The 19,953-nt window shown below is 38.0% G+C and overlaps 1 protein-coding gene across 1 annotated transcript; it reads right to left on the reverse strand.

Moving 5' to 3' along the window:
* Window positions 1-6,270: 6,270 nt before the first annotated feature.
* CD160 (CD160 molecule) lies at window positions 6,271-11,545 on the reverse strand (the record flags this gene model as incomplete). The annotated part of the gene is given in 3 exon segments (XM_082451486.1): window positions 6,271-7,486; window positions 11,306-11,494; window positions 11,498-11,545. Coding segments are annotated over 3 exon segments (441 nt in total), but the record flags the coding sequence as incomplete, so codon positions are not given.
* Between the last annotated feature and the right edge of the window lie 8,408 nt (window positions 11,546-19,953).

Raw genomic sequence — 19,953 nt, forward strand, 5'->3', positions numbered from 1 at the left:
CATAGTTTGGAATGATCAGAACAAGAAGCCTGCTCTTTGGTGAGTCTCTTGGCGAGGAGTCTTTCCTCGGTTTTTGTTGACTGTCGTACACTGGTTTTGGGGGTGAGGGATGGGGTTAGAGAAATCTTTGTAATTTAGTAGAGGACAGAGGAGTAAGAGAGGGAAGAGAGAAAGTGGGAGAGTTTAATTTAATAGCCTGCCTCTAAAAGTTGTGACCATAAGGTATGATTCAGGTTGGGCCCAGAGAGAATAAAAGATGTTTTCTCATATGCCTTATGTTATCCTCTGTAGAGATCGTTTCTTTGGAGAATGTGAACTATTTACTATGGCTATTGAAATGTAGCCCAGAAATACACACTGGTTTTGAATGGTGAGGGGTGATGAGGCTGAGGGGACATGGGAGGTATATTGTGAATATTTAATGGCCATTACTTAGATGGAGAAGGGCTAGGCTGAAGTTGGAGCACGTTGTAGTTTTCAAGTGGAACAATATCAGCTGTCTCAGAAAAATGATGCCAGTCTGGAAGTTTTTGTCTGCTTGTTAGTGTCTGGAGATGCCAGAACAGGCAGGTGTATTTTTACTTAACACTAGAGAGCTAGAAAGAATCTGAGTAGCTTTACAAAAGGATGCAAAGTGCTGGACAGGGATTTAACTTTTCAACATACAGAAGAGCAAATAGCATCATTCTAAGTTATCTGAAATTTTCTTCACTTTTTTTGTTCTTTTAGACAGAGTGCATAAATCTGTTTGCTGTTTCTGAGACCCCTCCTACTTAATGAATCTGTAGTGTTTCTTCCTAGAATAGGAGGCATCTCAGACTTCCAGGTTAATTTAGGTAGTGTATTAGTCAGGGTTCTCCAGAGAAACAGAACCAGTAAGGGGGGTGTGTGTGGGGGGGGGTGTGTGTGTGTGTAAAGAGATTTATTATAAGGAATTGGCTCACATGATTATGGAGCCAAACACAGTTTGATATAGTTCCCAAGGCAGAGGACTACATAACCCAGACTTCTCAGGTGTTCATTCCTTTACAGCTGGAAGGCTTACAGACTCAGGAAACTGGAGCCTTACTAGGAGTCAAGGGAGAGATGATTCAGCTTTCCCTCATTATCAAAGAGAATAGAAAAAAGTTGCCATTTCAAATCTTGGGCCCTTAGACTTGAGGCCTTTACATTTGTACTAAATGGCCTACCCTTTGAGTTCCATGCATAGATAAACAGATTGTTTTCTTATTCATGAATGTCTTTTTTTCTTATTCTTCCTTTTGTTCATTATAATTTGAAATAAAAGAGGAAGTAAAACTATGTTAGCACATAATTAGGAGGGACTTGCTAGAGATTGGTAGACCTGAAAGTTGAGAGGTTATGTAGGGCAATTCCTTGCTGGCTTCCAAGTGATTATTGCTTCTTGGGTAGTTTCCAGATGGGTTATTCTGGCTGGACAGAACTGGGCAGTTGGGTGGGCAGGGCAGAGTGGTGAACATTTAACCGATATCTCCAACAGAGAGAAGGAATAATCCTGGTTTTAGAAATTAATTTTCCTGCAAAGTTCCTATTGCCAGTTCTCTGAAGAGTTGGGAAACCTAAAGTATCCAGATAGCTTCCTTAGTTGTCAGCATTTGCTGCATAACAATTGAGCAAGTGCTTGTTAAATGTTTTCCTTGAGCAATACTCTTTCTGGTCCAATAGTTAGTTCTCAAGTTGGAAGGAAGATTTGGGGGCAAGAATTTGTTTCTTCCCCCCGCAACAAGTCTCAGTTGGATTAAATAGTTATTAGGAGAAAAATTCCTTGTTTATGTCTTTGTATTGCACATTTGTATATATACGTGTGTGTGTGTATATATGTATGTGTATATATTCATAGACACATGCATATATGCACATTTCACTCCAGAGGAAGAAGGGATATGGTGGGCACTGAAGCAGATAAAGTGAGCAGGGGTACATCAGAGGACTGGAGCTTTAGTCTGATTCTCTCATTGTATGTGCCTCAGACCCATGTGTTTCTGTAGTTCTCTGTTACAGGGCACTGTTAGCTTGGGCAGGCGCCCCCGTTATGTGGTATGGCAAATGGATTCACTGGAGCTAGAAGTCTGGTCATTTCTGTAGGTTGAGGATAAATGGCTTTGAGGAAAGGGTGTTCATCATCTCTTGTTTCTGTATTATAATTAATTGAACTCAGACTCAGTTATCTATTGTTTTTAAAAATTTTTCTTGATAAGTTATTGTTGACAAATTGACTTCTCACATGAACTTCTGCATGCTTCAGTTTCGTTCTTCCTGGTGTCCAAATCCTGTTTCCTCAAGGAATACAGGTATATCAGACTTAACAAAAACTAATCAGGAGGGGATCATAGTTTGTCTGTTTTAAACAACAACAAAACAGCCCCTGGGGTTTTAGGAGGTGAAGGGTACCTCAGAGTTGGTTGTTAGAGCTCATCTAGGCAGGCCACTGACATCTGTGAAGGAAAACAGATTTTAGGAGGAGAAGGAACAGGGCTGGTGAATAGATATTTAGATGTTAGAGAAAATCCCTCTTTGGTCTCTGTGGTAGAGAGGTGGGAAGATAAAGGTGCTGTTTACAAGAATAAACCAGTGGAGATTTGGGAGTTTGCAGGGGTACTAGCAGGAGAGAGTACTCTTACTGAGAGTTTCCAAAATGAATCTAACGTAAGTTCTGATGTAGGGAGTTGGGGGAAAGATTTGGTGGGGTAAACGTATCACAGGTGTCTATCCTATGGTGGGAAATTGTAGCTTGCAGTAATGTCAGCATCTCAGCACTCAGGCTGAGAACCCCAGGTCTGCGCCATGGGTTTAAAATAGAATGTGTAGAATACAATGTGTACAACTGGAGATCTTTTCCAGGATCAAGACAGGATCAAACTGTCTTAGCTAATGGACATTAAGAGGTTTTGAGCTCTCATACCTGCCAGATAAGTGGAATTACAGGCACTCAACTCTCTAATTTTATACATATAAACTTTGTGTTTTGCCAGATTATACTTAGATGGTGTCCACAGAAGTGGAGTCTATATGTTGCCTTTCCTCTTTCAACTGAAACACTTATATCTGTAAATCATGAGATGTAGGCTTGTGGTTCTTTACCTTTTCTAATAAGATGTACCATTTTTAAGGTCCCCAAATTATTAGAGTCGCTCCCAACAAGATTATAGTTGTATTTTTAGTATCGTTTGATGGAAAAAACACATAGCAAAAAGCTGCTATGATTTCAGTAATGCTTTTAAATCAGTTTGTCTTTATTAGCCACACCAGAATCTATATCCAGTTGAAGTACAGTATATACATATTTGTAAGATATATTATTTATTCAGACGGGAGATAATGCTTACATAGACCTCTTAAAATAACTACATGGCCTCACAGAGGTTCATATTCCTTGGGTTGTGAATCACTCGTATAGATTGAGATTAAGATGTGTGTCCAGAAGTCTACCTATTCATGCATGGAAATTTATAGACTTATTTGAAATCAGTGGTATCAATACACCTTGAAAGCCAAGATATAAGTATTTCAAATTTTTGTTTAACCATCTTGAGATAAGCAGAATAAATAAAATAAATTCTTTAGAAGTGGAACCCTTGACTTACTGTTGCTTTGTTTATTCTGCTTAGTTCAAGTCAGCGCTAGTAGTCTAATGCTCTTGAATGTCTTGATAAACTTGGCCAGCAATCATGTGTCCTTTCTGCAGATTTTTTATGTAGACTATAATTAGCATAATAGCACAATGGATAAAACCTTTTCTGTAGTTGGACATGGCTTCTGTGTGAGACTTCCAGTGATTGTATAATATTGAGTGGTTTCAGAAGAGTCTTTGAATAGTGAAAAGTAAAAGACATCTCCACTCATGTGGGCTTAAAATTTAGTTAGTTAGAAAAACAAAACTAACACATAAAACAGGTAAAGATTAAGGTGAGTGTAGTACAGTGGAGAAAGCTTTGGAGACTTCTGAGTCAGAATTCAAGTGGGTCTGGGTTTAAAATCCAGAATCTCATTTGATTCTCAGAGCAGTCCTGTGGAAACAGAAGACAGAGGAGGAAATACCGCATTTTACAGATAAGTAGCATCTCAAAACTTCATTTGCCCAAGGACACGTAGCTGGTACGTTGCAGGACCAGAATTTAAATCCAGATCTTTTGACTCCATGCCCAGAGTTTCAACCTCCATAAGACACAAAATCCAAAATCCTTAGTTTGAGGTTCAAGGCCATCACTAATAAGGGTCTTACCCATCTCTTTCAGCCTTCTGTCTCTCTGGTCCCACAAACCTTAGCTCCCCCATTAGGCAGGTCCTGGCCAAGGATCACAGGTAAGGTGTCTGTTTCCCTTTGATGGCTTGCCATTTAGCCCCAGTTAAATTGTCTGTGTTTCTACCTCTTTATTCATGTAGTTCCTCCTAGCAGGAATATCCTGCCCCCACCTCTCTGCTTAACTAAGACAAGAGGTTATCTGTCCAAAGAGACAAGAGGATTTATGAATTTAGAGAGAAAAGAAAAGGCTGCAGATATTGCTTTGACATTTACTTAAAAAAAGAGAGAAATGACCAGAGAGGTTGACAAGTACTTAGTTGAAGCTAGACAGTTAAGATCTGTGGTGCACCTGGTCTGCACAAATCTTCCTCTTCCTCCAGCACTGCTATGTGGATGCCGTTCAACACCAGGGTCTCTTCGTTTCCTCATTTTCTGCCAAGTCAGTTACTGCGTCTGGTGCTCTTCCTCTCCTATCCTACCTGTCTTTGCTTGTTTCCTCTCTCTTCCCTTAACAGTGTCAAATAAAAATTTCTTCCAAAAACATTGGTGTTCTCATTTTATTTGACTCACTTGTTTATTTTACTTTGTTGGAGGGGAGAGAGGAAAAGTTCTTCTTGGGTACAAAAACACACTTACCCAATATTTGAGTGAGAACTGTACACCAGCTGCTTTTGTGAGAGCTGCTTTTTTATTTACTGGTGACTGAGGTAGGAAGAAAGTTAGATTTGCTCTGGCAGTGAGGAGGGAAGGTCAGGGAACACATTCATTTGCCCATCTTATGTTCCCCAGATGCCTGGCATATTTAACATCTCTTCCCCTGTGCCCTGTTATTTCCTTCTCTATGCATATTGTAATGTAAAAGATGCCAAGCTAAAGAGAGTCAGATTTATCTTGCTATAACTTTTTTTTAAGATTTTTTATTTTTGATGTGGACCGTTTTTAAAGCCTTTATTGAATTTATTACAATATTGCTTCTGTTTTATGTTTTGGTTTTTTGGCCACGAGGCATGTGGGATCTTAGCTCCCTGACCAGGGATCAAACCCACACCCCCTGCATTAGAAGGCGAAGTCTTAACTACTGGACCACCAGGGAAGTCCCTCTATAAGTTTTTTTTTAAAGTTTCTTCTGGCACAAGGCTTACAAAGCTGTAGAAAGAAAAAGGACAGTTTGTTTTATGCTACAAACTTAGAATAGTAACAAAATACCTGATGTAATTCATCCTGGGATGTGTGTTTGATAGGCCCTTATGACTAGAGGGAATGGAAAAGGAAAGAAGGGGAGGTATTGTATGTGTTGTGTCTACTGCTTAAAGTTGCAGTTGTGATCTTGTGAAATCTACCTGATCCTGATGCAAGTGGGAAAGAAGCCAGCCTTTGATCTCTTCTTGCTGGAAGGTAAGACAATCGAAGAAATAGAGGCCACTCAACAAGTTCAAGGTAGGTTTTCCATGTATAGCACTGAGTGGCTAGCACAGTGATAGGACAGGGATACGCATTGAAATTAGTTTCATGAGCTGAGGAAGGCATAGAGATCCAGGAAAGTTCCCTCATTTCATCACATGTAAGCGTGATAACTTGACCTACATGATTTCTCTGGTCCTGACAAAACGGGTGTACTTCTGTTCTACTGAACACTACCATTTCCATAATTCTGCTGAGTCTTGAGGTGGGAAGAGTGATAAAAGGAATGACCTATCAAAAGTTCAGTCTCTTCACCTGACTAGAAAAGGGAAAAGAGCTTAGAGATTTTTTCCTCTCGCATAACTTGGGAGTCAAAAGTAGGTTGTATGGCTAGACCCAATCTCCTTTTCTCTTTAGAGTTTTTAATATGTATGAAGAAACAAAATTGATTTTGCCAATGAAATAGCCTAACCATCTGAGAAGATTTAGATTCAATAAAGAATTATGTCTGAAGGGTCAGACTGCTTGATATTCACCAGTTTCTCCCTGAAAACTGGCGTAGGCTTACATTTGGCAGGTGCTTGCCAAGGATCACAGATGTGGTCTTTGTTTTCCTTTGATAGTTTGCAGTTAAGGGGCTGGAATAAGGGAGTGTTAGGTGGTCCTGTTTCTGGAAATGGGAGGAAGCAATCTCAGAATGGGGAGAGTGGTGATGGAGTTGAGAGAGAAAGTGCTTAGCATGTAGTAGATAATCACTGAGAGCACGGATTTTGGAGTGAGAAGGTCCTGTATTAATTCCCATGCACTGGGGCAACATTTAACCTCCTTATACCCATTTGCTGGTGAGTAATTGGGGAATATTTACCTGGAAGCATTGCATGAGGTTAGAGTCACCATATGGAAAGCCTAAGCTGTCATACAAATTCTTTAAACAAATCTCTTAAGAGCCTGCTATGTGCCTGGTACTGTTTTTGGTTGGGGTAAACAAGACAAAGGTTCTGCACTTACAGAGCTTACATTCTGGTGGCACAGTGGTAGTTATTGAATTGAGGAAGGCCTAAATAAGGCTTGGAATTAAGAATGCCAAGGAGAGGCAAAAACCTGCATCAGTTACTGATTATGCAAACGTGTAATAGCAAGTCATTGCAAGTTCCAATATCTTTTTTATCTAATAGGGAAAACTAATGGACATTGATAAATGATGCACAGAGGACTCAACTACAAGGGTTTTATATACTCAGTCTGGCCATCAACCTTTGCTGAAGAGCTGCATTGTTTAAAACCCACCTCCAGACCAAGTCTGTTTCTTGCCGTGCTCATCTTCACATTATAGCCAAACATCTGTTGCCTCAACTTGTAGCCCTCTGTTCATCCAGTAAGTAGAGGTATTTGTATTTGCTTGCCTCTCCCACAGGCTTGCTTTCCTCATAGGTGTGACCTCCTACCCAATGAAAGTCTGATTCATCTATCATCCCCTAGTTAGTATGAAGTCTTTAGTCCCTTTGGACCAATTTTGCCCTCATACTGGTGTGATGTTTTCATGTGGACAGCCAGGGCCTAAGGAGCATTGCCCTGTCCCACTCTGGGCTTCCTTTCCACCCTTCTCCTGGAGAGTAATCAAGATGTTAAAGGTATAGCACCCTCATGTCTTGGGGTGCTAAAAGCTCTTCTGAACATACCTTGAAGGGCCACCAGGCTGGTGACCAGCATCATCGAGACCTTTTCTTGCAGGAAGCCTGAACTGAGAGCACCTTTACTGTGGCCAAACTTGGGGTGTCCTGTTTCAATCCCATTACTGTGTAGTTCACTCTCTGGTTCAGAAGAGAATCAATGGATCAGGAGAGAGTTTTGGAAATTACTAATACCTCCTTTTGCATAATCTCAGGACATCTTTTTTATGATCCCCAAGGATACCTCTCAGTATAATCCGTTGCCCACATAAGTATTTTTTAACATTTGTGGGTGGTGATGATGACGTACTTAAGTGGCAATAAATAAATACAGAATCTATGTGTGTCACAGTGGGGATGCAAATAGGCCTACCTTGAAGGAACTCAAGTCTTGCCAGAGAGACAGCTAAAATAGCTTAGTTACTTTGGAGTTGGGTGTCTCCAAGTCTCACTTAAAAACCATCTTCTGGAGTGGGTCAAGCAGTTTAGTCTAAGTTAAAATCGTGGGTTTTGGGCTTCCCTGGTGGTGCAGTGGTTAAGAATCCGCCTGCAAATGCAGGGGACACGGGTTCGAGCCCTGGTCCGGGAAGATCCCACATGCCACGGAGCAACTAAGCCCGTGCCCCACAACTACTGAGCCTGCGCTCTAGAGCCCGTGAGCCACAACTACTGAGCCCACGTGCCACAACTACTGAAGCCCACATGCGTGCCTGTGCTCCGCAACAAGAGAAGCCACCGCAATGAGAAGCTGCGCACTGCAACGAAGAGTGGCCCCGCTCGCGGCAACTAGAGAAAGACTGGGTGCAGCAACAAAGACCCAACACAGCCAAAAATAAATAAATTAATTAAAAATAAATAAAATCTTGGGTTTTGTAATAGATACGGATTTTTGTCCATTATTTACTAGCTGAGTGAACTTACACAAATTATCTTTGAGCCTGATTGTCACAGGACAAGAATAGTACCTAACTGAAAAGGCCATGAAGATTAAATGAAATAATGTATCACTTAGCACAATGCCTGGCACGCAGTAAACACTCAGTAAATGGTAGACATTGCTTATTGATATTATCTGTTACCTGTTTGGTCTTATTAGTTTCATGTTCCGAAAGGAACCTTATCTCCACATTTGGTGAGCATCCATATTTACTGACTCTAATACTTAAATATGCTGAGAGGATGATAAAGGCTTTCTATCTTAGAGAGAACCATCGCAAGTAGAAATACTTAAGGTGTATTAGGAGAACATCAATACTGGATTATAAGGAGCAGCGGCTTCGTCGTACTCCCATTCTATTCTCCAAGACTTAGCACCGTGCCTGGGATACGCAATCAATAAGTTTAGATGAATGAAAGAGGAGTTTCCATTAGTGAGATCAACCGGAACAGAGTATTCACATAAGTAGTAGAATGAAATTTTATAGAGCGCCTTCAGTGCCACGCTAAACTAATCACTGTCACATAGACAGTGAAAAGCCATTAAAACTCTGGGGTGGTATGTACAAATCAGCATTTTAGAAAGATGTCTGGTGGCAGTATGGATTAGAGGCAGAGACAGTATCTAGTTGATGGACCACTTACTAGGCAATAGCTCAGTGCCAGGCTCTGAGGTAGGTGTGGGAGGTATAAAGATGAGTAAAACATGGGCAGATTTGAGATCTGGGGCTTACCACTTAGGAGACTATTGGAATATTTTAAGTGTGAGATGATGAAGACCTGGAAAACACCTTTGGAAAGAAAGGAATGAATGTGGGAAAGAACTAGTAGTACTTAGTAACTGACTGGATGGGGGAAGAGAAAAAAGGAGGAACCAAGGTTTTGACTGTGAATCATGAACAGAAATATGGTCTCAGGAGGATAGGTTTGATTTTGAGTGATTTGGTTTTCTTTTTTAAAGACTTTATTTATTTTTTGACCCGGGCCCACGTTGGTGAAAGCGCTGAGTCCTAACCACTGGACCACCAGGGAAGTCCCAGGAGGTGCAGGTTTAAATCATGAGGGTAGATCAGAAATTGGGAGAGATAGTAGAGAGAAAAGATTGAAGGAGTGGGGAATGAGTCTTGAGGAATGAATTTTCATGTTTGAGAGGTGGGAGGAGGAAACAGGCAGAGAAGGAGAGAAAAGAACAGCCAGAAAAGTAGAAAAACCAGGGGGGAACAGAGTCACAGAAGCCAATAAAGATGAGAGTTTGATAAGGAAGAGAATGGAAGTGCTGAACGCTAAGCTAGTTAGGTCAGACGGGAAGACGCCAGGAAGCAAGGAAGAAAATAGAAATCAACCTAGACTGAAGTAGAAAATTTGGATTAACTACTAACCGTAGGTGATGATGAAAACATTTGTTAAAAGGCTCTGGGACAGGTTTTTATTCGGGGGTGGGTGGGTGTAATTTACATCTATTTTTCTTAAAGTCAAAAAGATAGTATTTGAAAGTTCATAAAAGGTAATAGCAGTGTCTTTTTATTCTCAGAGACAACCACTATCAACTCTTTGAGGTGTTTTACCACATTCCTACATAAAATGCTAATATTACCACTTTTGATGATAAAGTTTAGACGTTATCTATTGATTTTCTGTTATAGAAGATGAGGATATGGTTCTCTTAACCCCTACTCTTCTCTGCATCTTTCAAAAAAAAATCATTATATTATAAATTTTAGTTAATTTTTACATAATTTGGATTCCATAAATGTTAATTACAGAGCCAAGTTGTGTGCTATGATTATGTTTCCTTTTGTAAAATTTAGTGTTTTCCCTGGAGATGATGATCACCTTAATTTTTTTTAAACAGGCAGAGTTTTCCATATCCATATCTTTAATCCCTCGTCAGATCTGTCATGGGCCATCAGAGAGATGATCTGTCAATTCCATTTTCACCCCCTAGAGATCTTTCAGTGTCCTGTATCTTTTGCTTTCTTCAGGACTAACTGCCCTTTTTGGCCCTTTTTAATTCTAGAATTTCTTTATCCCCTCCCCCTGTTAGATTTCTTGTTTCCTGGATCCCATTTTATCCACTCTACCGATTCACTTTCTTGTTTTACTGAAGCACATCCTCTGGTAGCTCCTTAAGAAAGGTCATATGAAAGGCAATTTTTTTTTTTTTTTGGAGTCACTGTGTGTCTGACAGTGTCTTCATTCTTTCCTCATGTTTGATTGGTAGTTTGGGTATAGAATTCTAAGTAGAACATAATTTTCAGTTTTGAAGACTTGCTCCATTGTCTAGGAGTATGAAGAAGTCATATACATAAAGCTGAGGCTGCAGTGGCCATATTTAGGCTGTGCCAAAGTAGTAACAGAGCAGGGGAGCATGCACAAAATGAGGAAATATGCAGAGATGGGAGGCCTTGCTGCCCCAGAGAGGAGACAGTGACTGTTTTGGGTTCTTTTGGCTTTCTGGTTTCTGATTCCAGAAACCAGAACTCATGAGGGCTAGCTATACTTCTTCTTTATTATTTTTTCCCCCATTAATCTATGGCAATTTGAGTGGGTTTCTGTTTCTTATGACTAAATGCTCTTTAAGACAACTATCCATTTTATCCACCTTTCTTTCCCAGCCTGAAGGCTCAGTGCCTATATTTAGAAATATAGCCACATCTCTGAGAGACTGAATTGGGAATCGGGAGGCCTAAATTCCAGACCTTTCTGCTTTTACTGGCACTGCTCAGTGAGTGGCTTTGGATAAGTTGCTTTTCCTGCTGTGCTTCAGTCTGTGTCAATAAAAATGGGATGGCTACCTCAGAAGGATTTTTTTAATTAAAGACAAAATGAGATACCTTTGTATCCATGCTTTAGGGAAAGGCAGCATTTGCCAATGGGAGTGATGGAAAAGGATTTGAGTAATGGGAAGGACTCTTCTCCAAGGAGACTGCCTATCCAGGACCTGAAATAACTACTTCTGTCTTTAGCTGTTGACCCTGCTTACTGTCCCACCTGGTGGCATTGGGGATACCAGGAGACCACCTGTGACTCAAACAGAGAAATAATGGCCTTGAAGGTAGATATCCAGCTTCTGGCTTCTGGCACACCACTGGTAGGTCTCACTGTCCAATGCCATGGCTTGGTTTATGGTGAACACCAACTGAGATGATATTTCACTGATACCATCTCTCCCAGGATCCAATTTAAGTCTCAGTTGCTCCAAGCTAGTCTCAGGGGAACAGTCTTAAGACTTGTCCTTGCACAAAAACACCATACCCGCCTCAGCCTCTTCTTTTTTAAGCAACACAGTTGCTTTCCCTCCTGGGAAGTTGAGCTGAGGATGTGCATTCATCCTGGAATAGGAAGAGAAGTGTTAGCCATGGAAGTCGGGTGTATACATGGTAATCTAAATTCACTCACATATAAATGTTGAGGCAGAGATGAGGGCTGCTCCGTAGACATTAAATACCACCCTCTTAGAAGAGTAGCCTACAGGCTATACCCGTGTCTGAGGGAGATCTGCAATCCCAGTTCTTCATTAATTCAGAATTGGTTTATATTTTGTTTCTACTCTTCAACTGGAACTTCTTTTGTATACATCTAATCTTTGGTATAGCCCTAGCGACAGGTATTATTGTTCCCATTTTACAGTTAAACTGAGGCACAGAGTGGTTAAGTGGGTTGCTAAAGTTGACAAATATTGTAGTATCCAGATGTCAAACCTGGATTTCATAAATTTATAGTGTGTAAGAGCCTGAGGGCCAAATTACCAGGCTTTTTTTGCAACATATAGCAGAGGCAGAATGTCTGGTGGGGAGGGCAATAGTATTAGTTCTAACAAAAAAGAAAAAGAAACTATATTTTTCACCCTTTCATTAGTGTCAAGAAGAATGGGTCCTTTTCTTCCCCACCAGAAAAAAAATCATGGGATCCATCCCTCATGAGCTCAGGATTTTCCCTGATGGCTGTCTCTGCTCTGGGGATCTTGGGATGGGCTGTCCTCACGACCAAGCTTGTTCTCCACAATTGCCAGCAGAATGGCCAGGGCAAAGCAGCCTCTGCCAGGTGCTGCATGTTGTCAAGAGCCCCAGGAACTCAAAGCAGATGTTGGCTCTGCTGATGTCCTTGGCCTCACTCTTCTGAAAGCACAAGGGGAACTCCTAGACAAGGCCTTACAGGGATCCAAGACCATCTCCCTAATTCAGGCAGTAGCCTCGGTTGGCTAGAGTCTAATGGAGGTGGAGGAGGGCTTGGACATGACAGTCCAGCTGACTGGGAAGTAACACAGTTAATTAAATGAGGTGTACTGGAGAGAAGATAGGGGAAAAGAGAGAAAGAGAGAAGAGGCATAGAGAGACACCAAAGGCTATATTTTCAGATTCTTTTCCCCTAAATTAAGTTGGGTTGCTGGGTCAAAGAATATGAACATTAAAATTTTTTTCTACTATGTTATCGGATTGCTCTCCAAAAAGATGGTTGAGATTCAGATGTTCAGCAAGAATATTTAATATACATTTCTTCATGAACTTGCCAATACTGGTTATTATCTTTTACATTTTTGCCAATCTGATGGATGAAAAATTAGACCTCACTGTTGTTTTGCCTTTGAAACTATGAATAGTGAGGGTGAGCATCTCGTCATACATTTATTGGTCATTAGTATTTCCTCTTCTATGAATTGCCTGTTCATATTCTTTGCATGTTTTAAAAAAACTCAACTTCTAGGAACTTTCTCTATATTAGAGATATTAACCTGTTGCCATTTTTTCTTTCTTTCTTTTTTTTTTTAAACAGTTTCTTTCACTTCGTTGTCTCTTGACTTTATCTTTTTCCATAAGGAAAATTTACATTTGTATGTAGTTAAATACAATACACTTCTCTTTCCTAAGTCACTTGTATTTCCTTTATTGTTTAAGTAAGTTACCCTCAGGCTGAGGTTATAATTTTCTTCCAATATTTTTATTATTTTACCTTTATATTTATATCTTCTAATTTTAGCTAAGAAAAATTATTTTCACGTCAAAAAACCCATACTGAACAAAAACCAAAACCAAGAAAATACCTGAATTTTCATCAAAAGGGAAATGGTTGAATAAATTTTGATTAATTTACACAATAGAATATTATATATTAAAAAGAATGAGTTCTATAAATATGGGCCTAAAGGCAGATGTCCATAATATACCATCATGTCAAAAAAAGGCAAATTGCAGAGCTATGTATATAAAATAAATATTTTTATTTGAAAAAAATCCTCTCTCTGTGTAGTTGTTAAAAATATATTTAAGCACTTTTGTAGTTTGTAACCAAACTACAATGGGATAGGATTTTTGGATAGGTAATTACATCCACAGGGTTTAAAATTCAAAGAGTAGAGAGGGGTATACAGTTAAAAGTTTTCTTCCTACTCCCACTCCCCAGTGATCTATTATTGACCAATGTTGCTTTGTTGTTGTGGACCCTTCTACAGATATTCTGTGCATATATAAGCAATTCCTTATTTTTCCTTTTTTTAAAAAACAACAATAATAGCAACAACGAATGATGTCCTACATTTTGCTTTTTCACTTACCAGTATGTCATGGAGACCATTCCATATCAGTACATAAAGCGCTTTCCCTCTTTAAAAATTGCTGCACAGTATTTATAATTATGTGAATTTATTGACATAGATTTCCATCAGTGAGCATTTTGATTATTTCCAATTTTTTCTTTTCCAAACCCTACCCTGTACATACATCATTTTGCAAATGATGAATCTCTAGAAATGGCATTGCTGGTCAAAGGGTATATGCATTTGCAATTTTGAGAAATATTGCCATATTTTCCTCCATAGAGGTTGCACCAGCATACCTTTCCACCAGCAACATATGAAATGCTTCCTCATACCCATGCCAACAATATGATGCTAATTTGAGAAGTGAAAAATGGCCTTAATGTAGTTTTAATTTATAGTTATCTTATCATGACCGAGGTTAAGCACATTTTTACATGTTCAAGAGACATTTGTTTTTCCCTTTCCATAAAGTTGCCCGTTTCCTATTGGGTTGATGTCTTTGGTGGTGTTTTCAGATTGATTTGTAGGTGCTCTTTATATACTCAAAAAATTAGTCCTTTGTGATAGGAGGTAGAAATATTTTTCTAGTTTGCCATTCATCTTTCCCTATGGTAGTTTTTGTTTTGCAGGAATCTTTTTGTTTTCATATAATTATGTGACATGTATACAGACCATCTCCACCCCAAGACTGAAAAAATTCTCCCATGGTTTCTTCCAGTATTCGTAATTTTTCATTTTTTACGTTAAATTTTTTGGTCTTCATGAAATTTATTTTGGTGGAAGGTGTGAGGTACAGAAATAACTTAATTTTTCAAGTTGTCTACCAGTCATTCCAGTACCTTTAGTTGAGTGAAACTTCTTTTCACTGTTGACTTGAAATGCTTTGTCATATATTCAATACATCTGTGTGTATGCATGCCTATTTCTGTACATTCATTCTGTTTATATATGTGCCTGACAAATTTTAGATTTATATTTTAATTCCTAGAAAATAGTAATTTATATATTTGTTAATATTTTTAAATGTCTAATCATTTTTATAGATTTAGAATATTTTAATATTTAGTCCCCCTCTTTACTTTTTCAGAATTTTTCTATTAACTTAATTTTCTATCTAATTTTTATAATCTGCTTATCTGGTCTCTCCCTTCCCACCATCTACCAACAAGAAGACCTACTGGTATTTTTAAAATTGGGTTATGTTCTATTTATATTTTAACTTAGAATTGAAATTTTTGTGACATTGATTTTTTTGATCCAAGAACATGATATTCCTTACCATTTTTAAAGTCTTGTGTTTTGATACGTGTGTAGCTTGGCCATGTTTAGAAGTTTTTTCATAAAGGTCTTGTCCATTTCTTAAGCTTATTTCTGAGTATTTAATATTTTATGTCACTGCTGAAAATATTATCTCTTTCCCATTGCATCTTTTATGTTTGTTTGTATCTTTATATCATTTTAATTTATATCATTCATTATATCTTTTAACTCTTCATTGTTTTTCACACCTGAAAGATAACTGATGATTAAATATTAATTTCATACCCAGTTATCTTCTCTTACTCAATTCTGTAATTGTTTTTAATAATTTTTCAGTTGTTTCTCTTGGATTTTCTAGTCATGCAATCATATTATTTGTAAATAATGATAATTACTTCCTTTTCTATTTTTATATCTCTAATTTCTTTCTCTTGTCTAATTGTATTGGTTAATATCTCCAGAAAATATTAAATAATAGTGGTGATAATGAGTCCTGTCTTTTTTCTTAGTTTAATGGGGGATTCTTCAGTTGTTTCCTTATTAAGCGTTGTGCTAGCTTTGCGGATGAGATATATTTTATTATGTTAGGGAATATATATTTATTTCTATTTTATTGAGTTTTTAAGATATCTAGAATAAATACTGAATGCTTTTAAATTGGCTTTTAAACATCAACAAAAATGACCCTATGATTTTTCTTTATTCACATATTAGTATGGTGGTCAATGTTAATAGATTTCCTAAAATTGATGCATCCTTGCAATCCTAAAAAACAAAACAAAAACAAAAATAACATTTGGTCTTGGTATATTAGTCTTTTAATATGCTGCTGGCTTCTGTTTCATAATATTTAAAAAAAATTTATTGGAGTATAGTTGATTTACAATGTTGTGTTACTTTATGCTGTACAGCAAAGTGAATCAGTTATACATATACATATATCCACTCTTTTTTAGATTATTTTCCTATATAGGTCATTACAGAGTACTGAGTAGAGTTCCCCGTGCTATACAATAGGTCCTTATTAGTTACCTATTTTTTATAGTAGTGTGTGTATATGTCAATCCCAATCTCCCAATTTATCCCTCCCCACCTTTTTTGCCCCTGGTAACCACAAGTTTGTTTTCTACATCTATGACTATTTCTGTTTTGTAGATAAGTTCATTTGTACCATTTTTTTTAGATTCCACATATAAGGGATATCATATGATGTTTGTCTTTCTCTGTCTGACTCACTTCACTCAGTATGACAATCTGTAGGTCCATCCATGTTGCTGCATATGGCATTATTTTGTTCTTCTTTAATGGCTGAGTAATATTCCATTGTATATATGTACCACATCTTCTTTATCCACTCCTGTGTCGATGGACATTTAGGTTGCTTCCATGTCTTGGCTATTGTAAATAATACTGCAGTGAACATTGGGATGCATGTATCTTTTTGAATTATGGTTTTCTCGGGATATATGCCTTGGAGTGGGATTATTGAATCATATGGTAGTTCTATATTTAGTTTTTTAAGGAACCTCCATACTGTTCTCCATAATGGTTGTACCAATTTACATTCCCACCAACAGTGTAGGAGGGTTCCCTTTTCTCCCCACCCTCTCCAGCATTTGTTGTTTGTAGATTTTTTGTTGATGGCCATTCTGTTGATGGTGTGAGGTGATACCACATTGTAGTTTTGATTTGCATTTCTCTAATAATTAGTGAGGTTGAACATCTTTTCATGTGTTTTTTGGCCATCTGTATGTCTTCTTTGGAGAAATGTCTATTTAGATCTTCTGCCCATTTTTATTTTAAAAGCATATGTACTTTTAAAAAAATTAATTAATTTATTTATGTTTGGCTGTGTTGGGTCTTTGTTGCTGCACGTGGGCTTTCTCTAGTTGCGGTGAGTGGGGGCTACTCTTCGCTGCGGTGCACGGGCTTCTCACTGCAGTGGCTTCTCTTGTTGCGGAGCATGGGCTCTAGGCACGCGGGCTTCAGTAGTTGTGGCACGCGGGCTCAGTAGTTGTGGCTCGTGGGCTCTAGAGCGCAGGCTCAGTAGTTGTGGCACACGGGCTTAGTTGCTCCATGGCATGTGGGATCTTCCCGGACCAGGGTTTGAACCCATGTCCCCTGCATTGGCAGATGGATTCTCAACCACTGCGCCACCAGGGAAATCCCTCTGCCCATTTTTTGATTGGGTTGTTTGTTTTTTTGATGTTGAGCTGCATGAGCTGTTTTGTTTGTATACTTTGGAGAGTAATCCCTTGTTGGTTGCTTCATTTGCAAATATTTTCTCCCATTTTGTGGGTTGTATTTTCATTTTGTTTATGATTTCCTTTGCTATGCAAAAGCTTTTAAGTTTTATTAGGTCATATTTGTTTATTTTTATTTTTATTTTCATTGCTCTAGGAGGTGGATCAAAAAAGATATTGCTGCAATTTATGTCAGAGAGTGTTCTGCCTGTGTTTCTCTCTAAGAGTTTTATAGTTTCCAGCGTTATGTTTAGTTCTTTAATCCATTTTAAGTTTATTTTTTTGTATGGTGTTAGTGTTCTGATTTCATTCTTTTACATGTAGCTGTCCAGTTTTCCCAGCACTACTTATTGAAGAGACTGTCTTTTCTCCACTGTATATCCTTGCCTCCTTTGTCATAGATTAGTTGACCATAAGTGCGTGGGTTTATCTCTGGACTTTCTATCCTGTTCCATTGATCTATATTTCTGGTTTTGTGCCAGTGCCATACTGTTTTGATGACTGTAGCTTTGTAGTATAATCTGAAGTCAGGGAGTCTGATTCCTCCAGCTCCGTTTTTCTTTCCCAAGATTGCTTTGGCTATTTGGGATCATTTGTATGGAAACACAAAAGACCCTGAATAGCCAAAGCAATCTTGTTTCATAGTATTTTATTTAAGACTTTTGCTTCAATATTCTTCAATAAGATTGATTTTTTAAATTTTTTGGTGTTACTTTTATTGGGTTTTGGAATAAATGTTATGCTCACTTCACAAAAAGAATTTGGAAACTTCTTTTTTAAGCTCAGGAACAATTTCAATAGCATTGGAATAATCTGTTTTTTAAAGGTTTAGTAGAATTCTCCAGTGATACTAACTGGGCAAATATTTAGGGGGAAAGTTAGGCCATAATAATTTTTGTCTATTTCTTGTTTAGTAATTATTCTATTTAGTATTTTTTCTTTACTGGAAACAGTTTTTGTGCATTGAAATTTTTTTTTAGAAAATTATCTGCTTTGTCTATGATTTATATTCATAGAATTGAGAAAAGGGGTTTTTATGGTTCTTTAAATTTCCTCTGCATTCATAGTTCTTTCTTTTTATTTTTTTATTTTGTGTATTTGTGTTTTCTTTCCCTTTTTTCCTTGATTACATTAGTTAATTATCTATTTTATTGCTTGTTTTTCCTGAATAAACTGCTCAACTTACTTAATAGTTCTATCATTTTCTATTGTTGATTTCCACATTTAACTTGATTCTTTCCTTCTACTTTCCTTAGATTTATTTATTACAAAATTGATTATGTACTAGCCAATAAAGCAAATATCAAAGAATCTTTGTCAAAAAGATCACATTCTCTGCCATAATGCAATTAGCATATGGTCCCCTTTGGTAACCATAAGTTTGTTTTCTATGTCTGTGGGTCTATTTCTGTTTTGTAAGTAATTTCATTTGTATCATTATTTTTTTTAGATCTCACATATAAGTGATATCATATGATGCTTTTCTTTCTCTGTCTTTAACAAGACTTCTATTAGGACCTATAGGATAAAAACTATAAAGTACTATTAAGGAACATGAAAGAAAATCTAAATGGAGATAATTGTTAATTTTCTTTATATTTACCTATAAATTTGTCACAATCCTAATAAAAAATCCCAGCAGCAACAGCAGCTCAGCGATCTGGCCCCCATTGCTGCTGTCTTAGCCTTGACCTCTTGTTCCCTCTCCTATGTTGTTACACCTTCGTGCTTCACCATGTCTCTAACAGAATGTCCTGCTGACTCCTGATACAAAACATGGAAAGTTTAGTGATATGCTTTTGTGTCTCACTACAAGCATTATCTGATTTGAAAAGAAAGAGAAAGAGGATTGCAATTATTCCTTCAGCCAAGGGGTGTGGTTAAAAGCATAGACTCTGGAGCCAGACAGCTTGTGTCCAAGTCCTGGTCCCAAAACTTACTAGGTGACAAGCAAATTTCTTAGGCTCCTGGGACAGGCACTATGCTCAGCCCTTAATAAATGAATGTCTTTGACAAACACTGGGCAACTATGACGTGTCAGGAGACACAGGGCACGGAGAGATAACTAAAACAGCAGAGACAGACTATTTTAGTGGTTAAATGCAGCCTCTAAAATCAGAAAGACAGGTTTGTAATCTGGCTTTGACAATTATTAGCTGTATAATGTTCGGCAAGTTTTTTAACCTCTTTGAAAATCTGCTTATTGATCTATAAAATGGTGATGATAATATTCTCTTCCCAGGGTTGTTGTGTAGGTTCCATGAAGCAACCTATGTAAACTACTTAGTATAGTGCCTGGCATAGAGTCAGGGCTCCGTAAATGTTAGCTATGATTATTTTTATGGTTCCTCATATTTGAGACAATTTACAGTGTCTCAAGCACATCCACACACATGATTGTGTTTAGTTCTTATAAAACACTGAGCTATTATGGTTATTTAAAAATCTGTCATTTGAACTAAGCATATGGAGACTTAGGCATTGTGACAAGCTTAAAATCACAGCTTCTAAGTGCGGGAGCAAGGATTCTAACCCCCAAGTTATGGGGTCTTTCTCTTGGAATTTCCTTTGCCTCTTTTCTCACACCCATCCAGCCATTCAGGAACAGCTGCGACACAAGCTGATAACGATAATAAGGTCATA

Source organism: Balaenoptera physalus (assembly GCF_965194825.1).
Source record: "Balaenoptera physalus genome assembly, chromosome: 1".
Taxonomy (NCBI): Eukaryota; Metazoa; Chordata; class Mammalia; order Artiodactyla; family Balaenopteridae; genus Balaenoptera; species Balaenoptera physalus.